At 39.9% G+C, this 13976-nt stretch overlaps 1 protein-coding gene across 3 annotated transcripts in view; it reads left to right on the top strand.

The window, feature by feature from the left end:
- The first annotated feature begins 2547 nt into the window (after nucleotides 1-2547).
- Nucleotides 2548-13976, top strand: part of ADAMTSL1 (ADAMTS like 1) — a 394686-nt gene continuing 383257 nt past the window's right edge. For 2 of the 3 annotated variants that reach the window (XM_079330160.1, XM_079330159.1), the window contains exon 1: nucleotides 5127-5325. In XM_079330160.1, coding sequence (XP_079186286.1) covers nucleotides 5251-5325 — 75 coding nt within the window. In that variant the 5' untranslated portion in view covers nucleotides 5127-5250. Of the gene's footprint in view, nucleotides 2883-5126; nucleotides 5326-13976 lie in introns of those variants that run through there. The other variant, XM_079330161.1, reaches the window with a different exon arrangement.

Below are 13976 nucleotides of genomic sequence, written 5' to 3'. Positions count from 1 at the left end.
TGGACAGCAGCTATCGATCTGTTGGGGAGACCCTGCTGAGTTATGGAGCAGATCGAAGAGTGCTGAAATCAGTTTATCAGCTGTGGATGGGTATGCCCCACTTTATTTCAGATAAGGCTTAAGTAGGGCTGGAAGATGAATTCTTACCTTCCCTTATACTGTGAGATCTTATCCTGACTAGCAGCACTCCTATTACAGAGAAGGAGGAAGAAGTCTGATCCACTATATGCTTTCTCCAGGGCTGGAGATAGTCCCCAGAGCTCCTGTAGTACAGATCTATGGGAACACAGAAAAGACTACAGCTAGGCTCATTGCTCCTGCTCCCTGTTTTCAACTGTTTATGCAAGAGCTGCTGTACTAGGTGAACTTAGCAGCCTGCTTAGCTGAGGGTGTGTCAGTGTTGGGCAGACTGTGGCCAAAAGCCAGTGCAATGTCCAGCTCACTTTGCCTCCTAATTATCTTTTTGACTCAGTGATATCTTATGGCTACAACATGCTCATCTTTGAAATTTCAATATGCGTATTTTATGCTTTATCCCAGAAGACTTCTGCTTTGAAAATAAGAGAAGGTGAAAAGGAGAATTCTTAGTGACGAGGAGCTATAGACATGTTCCCTGAGTGTCAACAAATTGAATTAAGGTCTTTAAATAAAAATACTGTCTGGGGTTCATAGTGAGTTGTATCCTGTGGTAAAATGGAATGAAATCAGGGAAGAGATTTACACGGATACACACAAAAAAATTAGCACAATCTAGGACTCTTGATATTTGAGCACAACTTTTTTTATATTGCAGATTAGAAGGCACTTACAGCTTTCTTGTCAGGCCTCAATTACTTCCCCATCAGTAGGACTGAACTTCTCTGACTTCAGAAATGATCTTTCAGAACACTGCAACAGAAATTATGTGGAAATTATCATTAAAAGCCTACTATCAATAGGCTTCAAGGACCATAGGATTAACCTATTAACATTTGTCATTTTCCTTGTTTTCCATCTGAAATACATTTCTATGAAGTTCTACCACTTGCTGGTTTTCTGTCCCCATTTATGTCGGTGTTGTACAGAGCTGATGTAATGGCAGCAACAGTATGTTCAGCTGCTCTCTGGCTGGTATTTGCTCACTCTTCCTAAGTGGAAGGAATCTTACGAAGAAGAATGCAACCCCAAAGAGATGGTTTTCATAAAAGCAAAGGAAGCAGAATTTTTAAACTGTTTTTTTAAATACTTCACACTTCAATTACTTATTCATGTAACAAGACATAAGATAAGTGAGTATAAGTCAGGAAAAAGGGAAGCAGGCTTGTTTTGTGCCTAAACTTTTGGCCAGATGCCTGGTTCAGAACTCATTCTTCACAGAATCAGTAGCAGGTTGTCCAGTCAATTTATTAACTATGTTATGTTTGATGCCTTGTGCAAAGCACTGAATTACATTACCTCTGGAGTATTTTTGATGTGGAAGGTCAAATCTATGAAGTGATGCAGGAGATAGGGCATAGGTTGGATTAAAGTTAAACAATTGACACTGTACTAAAATTAACATAGTGCATTGGAAAGATAATCAGATGATAATTTACTAGTATATGAACAGTGCTAATTAAACAATTATATGAAGTTTCTTATGGAGTATTTTCTTTATTTATCAAGCCTTTGTGATTAAAAAGGTTTGGATGTTTACTTCACACATTTTCACTGCGTATTATTATAAATCTATCAGTTAGATTGAATATCATAAAAGTCTGGATATTGTTCTAGATCAAGTCACTCAAAGCTCTATTCAATCTGGCCTTGAACACTTTCAGGGATGGGGCATGCACAGCTTCTCTAGGCAGTCTGTTCCAGTTCTCCACCACCCTCACAGTGAAGAGTTTTGTCTTTATGTATAATCTAAACTTACTATTATCCCTTGTCCTATCACCATGTGCCCCTGTCAAAAGTATATCTTCAGCTCTCTTGAAGACACCTTTAGGTACAGGAAGGCTGCTATAGGGTCTCTATAGAGCCTTCTCCAGGCTGAACAGCCTCAGCTATTTCAGCCTTTCTTCACAGGAGAGGTGCTCCAGGCCCCGATCATCTTTGTGGCCTCCCCTTGACTCACTTCAGAAGGTCCATGCCCTTCCTACACTGGGGACCCTAGAGCTGGATGTAGTTCTCTTTAATAAACTCCAAAAGCTGTATTGCTAAAACACTATAACAGAATGTAGAAATTGCCATTATTTATTTTGGAATAAATATCAGACCTCAGGAAAGAGTTTTTCAGGTATGCTGTAAGTTCACAAATACACAAAAAGCAAACAAAAACAAAAGACATGGTTCTGTGTTGGTATGACATCTTAATGCTTGCAGAAAAATCCCCAAAATGTGTAAACAAATACTTCAGCCATGTCAGAAAGGGCCATTCTACTGCAACTGAAAATGGCTTGTAAGGCTGGAATGTGTAACTGCCTAACATCTCCTGTATGAACAAAGCATTGCCCCTCCACTTTTCAGTAGAGGATAAATACACTGTGCAAAAAATACTGAAGTCTGCATCACAAATTGTCATTTTTAGGTGAGCAAGAAGGTGAATCTCTGTTTCCACTGCTCCTTTTAGTGCATATTCAAATGCTCCTGGCTGTATTATGCTTCCATCCCCTTTTCTGCAAAAATTTTTTGAAAAAACTTGCGGGAGCGGAAGGAGGTGACGGAGTTTTGCTACCAGGTGGCTCTTCCATCAGCACTTGACAGGTGACTAAGGATGACAGATTCAGTATAGAGATTTCTAGACTATAGATAAGGTGTTAAGGGAATCAGAAGTAATTTCTCCATCAGTGTTTCTCTTCCACAAGTACTATGTCTCCTCATATTTTAACTATCTTCTGCGTATCCTTGGGGAACAGTAGATGGTAAGTGCTTTGGGAAGGTCTTTAAACACTCTATGACAATTTCAAGAACTTTTTATTGTGGTTAATCCTAAATTTTGTATAGCTAGTTAAGCCTCACCCAGAAAGCCTCACCCATCAGAGTTTATATGTGTTATTATACTTTGGAATGTTAAGTGTTTTAGATGCAGTCTCTGCTGGGAGCTCTTATATAAAGAACAGGTTTTCTTCCATGAAACAAGTAAGTATTCAAAACACACACCCCTTCTCCCCCCAAAAAAATCTGAAATTGCATTGTATTGCTTAAGTTTTTAACAGTTTGCAATATTATTTTTTCTATGTTTAAACAGATTTGTATCTTCAAGTCCATTTACGTAGGAAGACACTCAGAAACCTCTCTCCCTTCCCTCACTACTTATTAATTCACGACTCTGCTGTTGTAGACACAACTGTTACAGACCTATAAGACAATAGTACAGTTCCAACATTGCCTGCAGTTGTAAATTTGGTGTGAGCATAGAGAAATCTCACCTCTTGTATACAAACAACACTCAATTCATAATGTAAGTAGTAACAACTGTCAATAAAACATTTCTTGAAAATTAATATATAGCTTGGTTTTATTTTGAACTGTCAGGCCCTTCAGACAGTTGCAAAGGGCAGGTAATGTCCTTCTTATTTCTTAAAATATAAGCAAAACATGTAACATGAAACATGGAAACATTTTATTCCTGACAAATTCATTACAAATTTTGCTCATGACATTTTGTTCATGAACAAAATCATGGTTCATGAACAAAAATCATGTTTTTTTCAGCCAAGTTTTGTTTCTTGGATCATGTGGCATTTATGACATACTTTAGATCACACTATACATACAGGAGCCTTAATCTCTGTAATTACATGCTGCTAAAACCAAGAATGTTTATGCACAATGTTTATGTTTTTTCTAACCATAAGTCTGTAAAAAGAAAACCAGAATTCTAGAAGCTCATCTGTCATGTATATTCATAGAGTATTCCTGCTTGAATAATCAAGCACTTTTCAATTTAAGCAGCTATGCTTCATGTAGCTGTACTTGAGAGGGCATTTCTGAAATCCTACCCATAGCATTTAGTGTATAATTAACAGGTTTTAAATAATTATCAAATGAAGGAGGTTACAAATCTCAGTGTGCAAGACCTGTTATAATTTCCTATGCAGATCTCAGCCACAAACCTAACATGCATTCTCTGCACAGGGCAAAGACTTTGTCAACAATGTCTTGACACGATGCATAAAAGATGGAGAGAAATGGGGCATCTCTAGTCCGTGCACATGCCGTTTCCCACATGATTTATTTGGCTTATCAACAAGGTGAACGTTTTCCAGGGGTAACCCAAGTATGTAAATACATGTGCCCAGAATGCTGTGGTAGCATCCAAATAGACTCATGGTGGGAACTTCAGGAACACACACAATAGCAGTACATTTTCTTGTGGTTTTGCAAGAGACTTAAGGAGCTGCCATAAACCTTTCATAAGCAACCAACACAATTTTAGGCACATTCTCGTTTGATTGTCACAGCTTGCATTTTGACTGCTGTGTTAGCAGATGATGGGGTTGCATGTACTAGCCAAAAAATTTAAGTGAAGGCTTGAAGGTCACAGAGATAACTGTATGAAGAGGTTTTGCTCCCCTGGATAAGCACCTGCAGCCTTTCCCTCCAGGCACATGTGGGCAGCAAGAGTCATAGCACTACAGCATTACGGCTGAGGATTCTGGAAATTCTCTTAGGCTTAATAGGCAAGCATGTCAAAGAGAGCATACCAGCACACCATGATGGCAGGCGGGGGCCCATCCCTCAGTCTGCACACTCTGCACCTGCATGACTGGCTCTGCCTGCCTGCCTTGCACTTGCCACGGCATCCCACCCGTGCCAATATACCCTGCTCCCGCCTTAACCACCCAGCTTGCACGGCCCATACCCGCGTGCATACGCCATCCCTGCCTGCATGCCCCATACCTGCCTTGTGAGCCCCAGCCCCATCCGCCCCAGCCTGGAACGCCCATCCCAGCCTGCACGCTCCTCCTGTCCGTGCCCGAGCGCCCCGTCCTCTCTAGAGAGTCCCGTCGCCGGGGCCGCCCGTCGCCAGCCCGTGCGCACGGCGCACCTCTCCGTGTAGCCCTACCCGCTCCGGTCCCGGCGGGCCCTCCGGGGCGGTGGCGGGCGGAGCGGACAGCGGTGGGCGGCTCCCGGCCCCGGCCCCGGCCCCGGCCCCGGCAGCGGGGAGCCGCGCCCCGCGCACCTCCCTGCCCTGCGGGGCCCGGAGCGCCGCGCACCCCGCGCCGCCCGCACACCGCGCAGCGCCGGCCGAGCAGGCGGAGCGGCGCCCCGCCGCACCACGGCACGATGGCCGCGGGGCAGCGCCGGGCCGCTGCCGCCTCCCCGCTCGCCCTCGCCCTGGGGCTCCTCACCGTCGCACAGGTAAGGGGCCCGCGGGTCGCACTCCCGTCTCTCCGCCGCGCTGCGCCGGGCGGCGTGCGCTGCGCACCTGTGGCCGGCGCGGCGCTCCCGGGCAGGCAGCGCTCCGCGCTCGGCTGCGCCTCGGCCGGCAGGTAGCTGCCGCTGCCGCGCTGCTCTGCGGCTGCCGCGATTGCCGAGCGCGCGTCTCCGTGAGCCTGGCTGCTCTCACCAGCCCCCTGGAAGGGAGGATGGAGGGCCGTCCTTATAAAAGTTGCGATGTTGCTAAGCTTTTCCGAGTGTCGGGCGTGAGGTTCTCAGCCCGCTTCATTGCCGGGAAGTATTCGCCAAGATGCAGAGAAACTTAGAGAGTCCCCGCCCGCCTTTCTCGCACGGGTGTTTCTTTTCTGAAGTCGAGATCTGAGTCGAGGCCTGATCAGTGCGCTGCCCTTGGGTGTAATTGACATCCTCTAACGTGCTTTACAGGTAGTTTGTTTTGCTTATTCGTCGGTTTGCCATCGCTCAGCTTTTATTTCAGACTCTAGCCAAATAAAATAATGACCATGATGATAATAATAATAATGATAGAAACTCACTGAGGATGCACCAGTTACCCCTCTGGAGACACTGTATGAACTCACTTTAAGCTTTGCTTGTGTCTTAAAGAAAAGAAGGTGTAAACATGGCTCTCTTAAACTGTTCCCACTTGATTTTGTTCTTAAATTTCAAAGACAAATTTTAAAAAAAGAGTAATAGCTAATTTCATTAATGGCGATATCTTTGTAATTTGGGAAGTATCTTAAATCTCTCAAGGAAACAACAAGCAACATTTTAATTAAAAAAAATATAGGGTCACTTGAATAAACTTAGAAATAAACTTACAAAATTCACTGTATAGGCATTTTTGGTCTCCTTCTGTGTTCTGAAGTGTGTTTTCTCCTCTCTTGAACCTCTGTAGTAACTGTACATCCATGGGCAAGTTAGCCTAGTCATGTGAGTAAAGTTTTTAGTTTTGACAGAGAAACTCTTGTGCTAGATTGCATTGCCTTCTGTCATTGCACCACTTTGGATTCCATGCAAGGAATCTATTCAAAAGCAGAGTGGAATGCCACGAGGGATGAAGTGTGATGCCAGCCTGCACCTGAAGGGGTGTGGCCAGGACTGGGTCTGACTGTGTCACTGCAGAAGTTGTTGATGAAGGTTGCAGGTTGCTTTGGTAGCACAGGTATCCTCAGGATGCCCAGACTGGCCCTTTGAGACCAATCTGTAATGGCACCTGATGTCTGTTCTGATACAGTCACTGGAACTGTAATAGCTGTGATCCTGCAATGGAAACCTCATCTGCCACTTCCTTTAATCCTGCCACCAGTTCTGCTCCCAGGCCTGAGATTGAGCTGATCTCCCCTGGCACTCTGCTCTGTCTCTGCTTAGCCTGGCCCTCTGCACCTGCTTTGCCTCTTTCTTGCAAGCAGTTCTGCTTTGTGAGGAGCTAAAATATCTCCTTATTTCTTTTTTACATGCAAATACAGACTACTCAGGCTTACATTTGAAAATTGTGGAGGGAGAGAGATGCTAGTCAATGGCTTGGGGGCTGAAACAGGCTGTTTAGTTTCCCCTGTCTTTTGTGTTGGATACTTAGTTACAAGAATTTAACTTTATGGTTACTGAGATAGTGTTACTCTTGAAATAGCATTTTGGTGCTGCCTCCTGCCTCTAGGCTCAAATTTACGCACAGGTAACTTGAATAAAATCAGTTGTCCTCATGGACAGCATTTTCTAGGGCCAAGAATATAATCAGCTCAGGAAACCTCCTGTTGTTTTTCTTGCATTTGTAATACGGAATAGTGGAATAAATGGGGATGAAAGTTATGCTTCACTGAGCAGCCACAGGTTACGCCTGTATGCCTGTATCACAAATTGTGTATGTGTATATATATATATATACATATATATATATATATATATACAAGCAAACTGCAAGCTGTATTTATTAACTAAAAATTAGATTTAAATTAAGACAAAAAAAATGTTGTTCTCATTTACTAGGTATGTCCATATATTTAGAGGTTGGATGATATTTCTATGCCATTCTATATTATCATAGAATGGTTTGGATTGAAAGGGATCTTAAATATAATCCGGTTCCAAATTCCCTGACATGGGCAGGGACACCTTCCATCAGGGGCTATGTTGTTCAAAGCTGCATCCAGACTGAACATTTCCAGGTATGGGACAAAAGAACATGCTAAATACTTTTTTTTTTTGGTGGGGGGGGGGGGGGCGGGGGGGTATATATAAACCGAGTCTTTAAATCATATGTTGTTGTCATTACTATTTTAATTAAAATAGTTATTACTATTTATACTATATATAGTTTATTACTATTTATAACCAAACTGGGTCCTCTCAGTAGTGATGAATAGGATCTATTAATAATTGTAGGTCTGAACTCTATTTTTGAGCTCTGTTTTGGAATTAAGTACAAATTTGCTTGGGTTGACATGTGCTCCTACTGCATTATCAGTTCAGTATTTCTGTGGAATTTCAGTTTCCTCTTAATTTTTTTCCACTGTTTTTAATGGCTGTAACATTTTTTTTAATTTTTGAATAATTTTTTTATCATTTGGGTCTGTAAATGAATATATTAACCTTTAGTGGAACTTCTTTTATTGGAGCAATTCTTCTCACAGGGACTTTTTTTTTTTTTTTAACTTCGTGGTTGGGATTATAGTAGATACCTCAGTTTTTAACTCTGCCTAAAACTTGATGTATGAGCTTCATGGATAAGTGCATGTGTGCATGTGTTTTATGGGCTGACTGGATGTGAGGAGGTTTAGGTCTGGAAGGGGTGTAAACAAATGTAGGCCATTGGTAAATCAATTTTGCATAGTGGTCATTATATTCTTGGACTGTTCAAGCCTCTTATTTGCTATATGCTGTTCTATTTTGTATTTAAGTTGTGCTTTCTACGGTGTACGCATTTTATGTCCACAACACATATTACAGGGTGGAAGGAGGTGAAGTGGTGGTGTTTTGTGTATCAGGAAATTGTCATATGTAGAAGAGAGCATATTTTCAAAATACTTGCATGTAGTGACAAAATAGTAAATTGTATTGAGCAGTTACCTTTATCCTTCCCCACAAAAATACTTACCAAGTGAAAATCCACTAAGTTTTGTTCCATTGTCCAGAGAAGACTGTAACTTCCTCTTCTATTGGCTGAAGTTGAAAATAAAGCAAAGATACTGAAAATGCAAACACACTCCCTACCTTTGAAAAACTGACCATCTTGTAGTATGAAGACCAAAATGCTTCAATAAGGAGTAATTTCAGATAAGACTGAAGGAAAAATATGAGATGAGGACAAAATATTAGGATACAAGTACTTTATTTATGTGGGTCAATTAGTCAGCCAGCACTAAAATATCACCATGCCTCTACTTGTTTCATGTGGAATCATCTTGAAAGCAGTTTGTACCCATCAAAGCAATTTTGTAGTGTGTTTTTCGTAACTCTTGGAAGCAATGCAGTCAAAATCATATTGATGAACCTAATTATGTCTGACAGTGTTAAATTTGAACAAAGTCAAATGTAGTTTTATCTTGTTGCGGAAAACTTATATAAACTTCTGTAACTTTAATGATTAGAGTTTTATTTTGAGCTTTGTAATAGATCAAATGGGTTTTTGGTATATTATCAACTCAAGGCAAAAAAGCCACAGCAAGGTGTATTTTTTTTACATCATCATCTGACACATTGATGTCCCTATTGTTTCACCCTCTCTTTCCATTTAAAATCACGGAATCGTAGGCCGGGTAAGGTTGGCAGAGACCTCTAGACATCATCCTGTCCTATGCCCCAGTCAAACAGGGTTCCATAGAGCCAATTTCCCAGGATCATGTCCAGGCAGCTTTTGACTATCTTCAGAGAAGGAGACTCCACCACCTGTCTGGGAAACATATTCCAGGGCTCACCCTCAGCATGGCCTAATGTTCAGAAGGAACCTCCCATGCTGCAGTGTGCAAACACTGCCTCATATTCTGTTGCTGGGCACCAAGTCTGATTGTGTCTTCTCTGCACCCTCCCTTCAGGTATTTTTGTATATTAGTAAAGTCTCCCCAAGCCTGACTTTCTCCAGGATGCACAGTCCCTCCTGGGCAGTCAGTCCAGTCCCCCGTCATCATTGTGGCTGTTTGTTGGACTCCTCTTGTATGTCCGTCTCTCTTCTGTGCTGGAGAGCCTAGAACTGGACACAAGTCTCCAGAATGGCCTCATCAGTGCTGAGCTGGCAGGAAGGGTTACCTCCCTCAGGGTACTGGCAGTCATTTGATTAATGATAACGTTTTATTTTTTATTTTTTATTATGGATAACGTTTGCTTTATCTAATGCAAGGGAAATATTGCTGGCTAATGGTCAATTTTGTGTCTACCAATCTTTTCCCAATGTTCTTGGCTTTAAGAAAACACTTTGGGCTAGCTTTTTTACCAAGGTGGGCTAACTTAAACCTGTAGTACACCTGGCTTCAGCCAGCTGTTTTTAGGAAAGCTAATATGTATTGCCATTTCTGATAATTCAGGTGCATGAGATAAAATTTAATTTTAAGCAGTTATTTAAAATTATGAAAGTGAGAATAAGTTTGCTTAAGTTACCAATCTCTGAGCATGCAGCTCACTAGAGATGTAAGCCATCAGCATTTTCACACGTTTTCACAGGCCATATGTGAATATGTGCATACGTCAGTGAAAGAAGTGATACTTCCTCTTCTCCTGTTGCACCAAAGTCAGGTTATTCACAAAATGCTATTACATATGCTATTACATACAACAGTCATATTTTCAGGGTCATGGGTATGTAGGGTGAATCAAGGGTTTGTGAATTCTTACTGCATGTTAAAAAAGAGCTCCAGCAGTTTCCGAGAAAAATAGCGGGGAAGGGAATATTTTAGCACTGGTCTGATTGTACAGTTTCTGACAAGATCTCTGAAAATATTAGTTGTTCCTCTTGTGTATGATCACAATAAAGCCCTCTTCTATAATAGCTTTTGCCTCCTGAAGATGAAGGGAAAAGAGGAAATCAAACTGTATTTCTGCGGTATCTGTCTGATTTGAATTTTTATTTGTTTCCTCATTTAATTATGAATGCCAGATTTCACAAGTTTAAAAATACTGCCCCTTTCATCAATATTTTCTGCAATGATTGCAGGTTGATAATGCTACCATACAATTAAGTGCAGACAGGGAATAGTCAGTGATCATTAGTGAGTGATGGCAGAATTTTTTGATGAATATATTCTTCAAATAGTGGTGGTATAATTTTTGATAATCTGGATTAGATTGTAGTATCATGTTTCAGTTTCATACCCCTGTAAATTACTTCTCTTACAATAGAAGCATAACCTATGCATTAAAAAGCATCTCTGCTCTCAGTGTAGAAGTTCACATTGGATGCACGAAGTGAACATTACTAGATCTTTATGGGAACCTCAGAGGATGTAGATTATTGCAGCTAGTTTTTTCCTAAGGATTAAGGAATTCCGTGTGGCTATCAGACAGGCTTGTGTCTTGTATCAGGATTTTTGAAAGTCTTGGTTAGAAATTGAATATTTTCCTTAGACTTTGCTTAGACTTTGCCTTAGCATGAAAAAGAAAAAAAAATTTTTTGCTGTAATTCACACTTCCATACTTCAATAATTTTCCTCTTCAGTGTCTCTTTTTGTTTGTTTCTTTCTTTCTTTGGCAGTTTTTGGTTGTTTTGGTTTTGGGTCTTTTTCATGAAAAACACAATAAAAATATGCCTTGCCTGTGATCTGGGGGATAATGAATTGTGATGATGTCTTCTATCTGGATGATGTATGGTGAATAGACTAGCAAGTCATTATCTGGATTTTGCACCACAGTATTCCCTGTATGTTTCTGGTTCTGTATTTAAAATCCTCCTCTAACAGCTCCTGTAAAACGTGAGTATATGTTGCTATTGTGCACCTTAAGGCACTTTGCCTTCTGAGTTTGCAGTTCTTCCCCAGCTGCAAGCAAGATGTTTCTGTTACAGTAAGCAGTGTAATGGCAGTGTAACATGTCGTTTACAAGACTTGGTGAATAATGCCATGTGCATCTGAGTCATGCCCCTATTAAATTTAATTAAACTCTTTACACCCTTTTCAGTCTTAAGGGTATATTTTTTATGCCTTTTGAGAGAAATGTGCAGTCAGCATAATTTTTGAACATGTATGTGCAAGGAAGGCTACCAAAAGGGAGAGAAGTGAAAAGTAAAGAGACAATTCAAGGCCTTTTGGAAATACATATTGGAGCTGCAGAAGTTATTTTAGAATATGTTCTGGGATGACTAGATTACTGGTGTTGTTTGACATAGTTACATTTCTTCAAGTGGAAGAAGCAAATAAATGGGAGAAAAAAAGATGCTGAAGTATTTGGACTGAACATATAAGTGAAATTGTTCTATAACAATGAGTTGCTGAACTATAGAAAGCAAGCCATTTTTTTACTGCATGTTCTACTGAGTGGAAAAAAGTAAAATTATATGTGCTGCTTACACGCCAGTTCAAGGCTGGTGTGGTAATGGAGGGGTGATCTAGAAGGACTGTCTGATCTTGGCAAATAACATCCATCAGAGGAATTAAACAAAGCTTATTCTTGCATCCATGCCTCAGATTTTTCATAGTTCTATATGACTAGATGTCATAAATACTGGCTACATTACATGAGTCCTGATATGTCTTGTGGAGTGCTGTTTGATATTGCTATTTTCGACTCAACCAAGTTTTTCCAGAAATTTCTCTCTGTACATATATTTTTTTTTAGACTGACCCCATATATGTGTATTCTTCCAATAAGGCATTTAATAATGGAAGACTACATTTATACAAAACTGCTGGTAATTGTTTTATTTAGTTTTGTTTTGTCTTCAGATTAAACTGGCATATGTATTGCATTAAATAGAAAGACCTGCTTTTGAATTATGACATTGTTATAATAATAATGCCATTCTCTGTGTAACTCAGGTGGCTGCAGTAACCAGTTTTTACTTGCACTGTAATTTTTTTGTATTCTGTGAAGAGTTGACATGAAGGACAAACTTTCTGCATAAGAATGACACTGCTACATAATATAATAGCCAAACACTACTGTGTGGCTACATCTTTTATTTGATTTTATTTCTCTCTGGTTTCTTTAGAGGAAATAGAGGGCGGCCACACTCATTCTGATTTATGCTAACTCATAAAGGGATGACTGAGCTGAGATGATTATCTCATTCTTATTTCTATGGGCTTTGCTATGCTATATTGATGTAGGACAATGGAAATGAAGAAGGAAATATTTTAATTTTTTGTAAACAGTTGATTTACATTTTATGAGTAAATGAGCATAATGAAACAAGAATTATATAATTTCAGGTTTTGAGTCAAAGACTAGGAAATGGCCTTATCTTTGCAATGTTTTATTTATTAATTTTTTCTGATGAAGCATTGTGATTGTAGAACATACACACCTTCAATGGCTGATTTTAAACATACCTGTCCTGGGTAAATCATAGCAAGTTTGTAGTACAGAAAGGATTTATTATTTGAAGACTGGCTTGTTCTAGGAAGCTGAGAACAGGGGTTACCCAAGTGCCATTAATTTCTAATATAATTTGGAAAGCTAATTTGGAAAACTTCTTACTGCAGTAACAGAGGAATCTACTAGACACTGAACAGCCATGCAGTGATGAATGTTTTTATCTGCCAGAAAAAAACACAAGGGGAAAAAAACCAGGAAAACTTGATAGTTGACGGTTCTGCACTGACTACTGACTTGTATCAGTTAGGAGATGAAGAGATGTGTTCAACATTTCAGATAGATAATATAAAAGTGAATGCACAGTCGATAGTGGGGAAAATTACTGTACTAACTGCATATGTGAATATGAAATCCAAAAAAAATTATTAGACCTGGTGCCAAAGAGATAATTTTAGGAAATAATTTTAAAGCCATAGTTGAACATTTTTAAAAGAAATGTCTACTTAATGGAAGAAAATTCTTCCTAGGAAAACCTCACTTTTAGAGATTTTAGGAATTTTAGAAACTATTCTTAGTCTTTTGGAGGCCTTTATTTTTATTATGTTTAAAGTAAAAATACCCAAAACAACAAACAAACAAACAAAAAAATTCCCAAACCCCCCAAAACCAACTTAATCGTACTCAAAATACATTTTTTTCTTCTGTACTTGTGTGAAATTTTGTACTTCATCCAAGTCAAAGTGGACCATTCTCAAATTAATTTAGATAGTGAGACCTGCAAGCTGTTCATAAGGTTTTGGTGGAGGATCAGTGGTGTTTGAATTTGCAAATTTTCCCCCAGATTTATAAGATTTCTTGAGGGGTAGGAGCCTTCTATTTTATTTCTCCTCTTATTTTCGTTTTAAACTGTAGCAACAATATATCTATCAAATTTCTGTAACAACAGAACATGTCTTTCTGGCCACTCTTAACATGCTAAAATTGGCTCTTTCCATGTCTTTTTTCCCCTTTCTCCTGAAATTAATAGGGCTGTCCTCAAACATGTTGATATAAATTAAACTTTTGCATAGAATCTGAAATACTTTTTCAAGAAATTGTAACAAGGCTCCCTTTCGCCTTTCCCCTTTCCCCCTTGCCCCTTTGCCCCTTTGACCCTT

The sequence above is a fragment of the Erithacus rubecula genome, assembly GCF_903797595.1.
Source record: "Erithacus rubecula genome assembly, chromosome: Z".
NCBI lineage: Eukaryota > Metazoa > Chordata > Aves > Passeriformes > Muscicapidae > Erithacus > Erithacus rubecula.
This window is presented reverse-complemented; position numbering and strand designations above follow the sequence as displayed.